This window comes from Eimeria mitis, genomic scaffold, assembly GCF_000499745.2.
Source record: "Eimeria mitis Houghton genomic scaffold, Emh_scaff1795, whole genome shotgun sequence".
Taxonomy (NCBI): Eukaryota; Apicomplexa; class Conoidasida; order Eucoccidiorida; family Eimeriidae; genus Eimeria; species Eimeria mitis.
The window spans coordinates 5,954-6,311 of NW_013570114.1; the positions used below are offsets into that span (position 1 = coordinate 5,954).

Below are 358 nucleotides of genomic sequence, written 5' to 3' on the forward strand. Positions count from 1 at the left end.
CCAGCAGCAGCAGCAGCAGCAGCAGCAGCAGCAGCAGCAGGCGAAGCAGCAGCAGCAGCTGCAACAGCAGGATCCACAGGAAGAGCACCAGCAACAGCAACAGCAACAGCAGGAGCACCAGCAACAGCAACAGCAGCAGCAGCAGCAACAGCAACAGCAGCAGTACCACCAGCAACAGCAACAGCAACAGCAGCAGCAGCAGCAACAGCAGCAACAGCAGCAACAGCAGCAGCAGCAGCAGGAGCAAGTGTTTCCTGGTTTACATGGTGTTGATGGTTCTTCTTTTTTTGTTTTTCTTTTTAGCTTGCTGCAGCTGCTGGGGGCCCCCCATACACCCCAGCTGCAGCAGCAGGGGGGG

General features: G+C 57.3%; 1 protein-coding gene across 1 annotated transcript in view; it reads left to right on the forward strand.

Annotated features, from left to right (window-relative positions):
- Window positions 1–358, forward strand: part of EMH_0043650 (uncharacterized protein) — a gene marked incomplete at both ends in the record, with an annotated part of 6,465 nt that overhangs the window by 2,309 nt on the left and 3,798 nt on the right. The window contains 1 exon segment of the mRNA XM_013495866.1: window positions 1–356. Within this exon segment, the coding sequence (XP_013351320.1) occupies window positions 1–356 (356 nt within the window).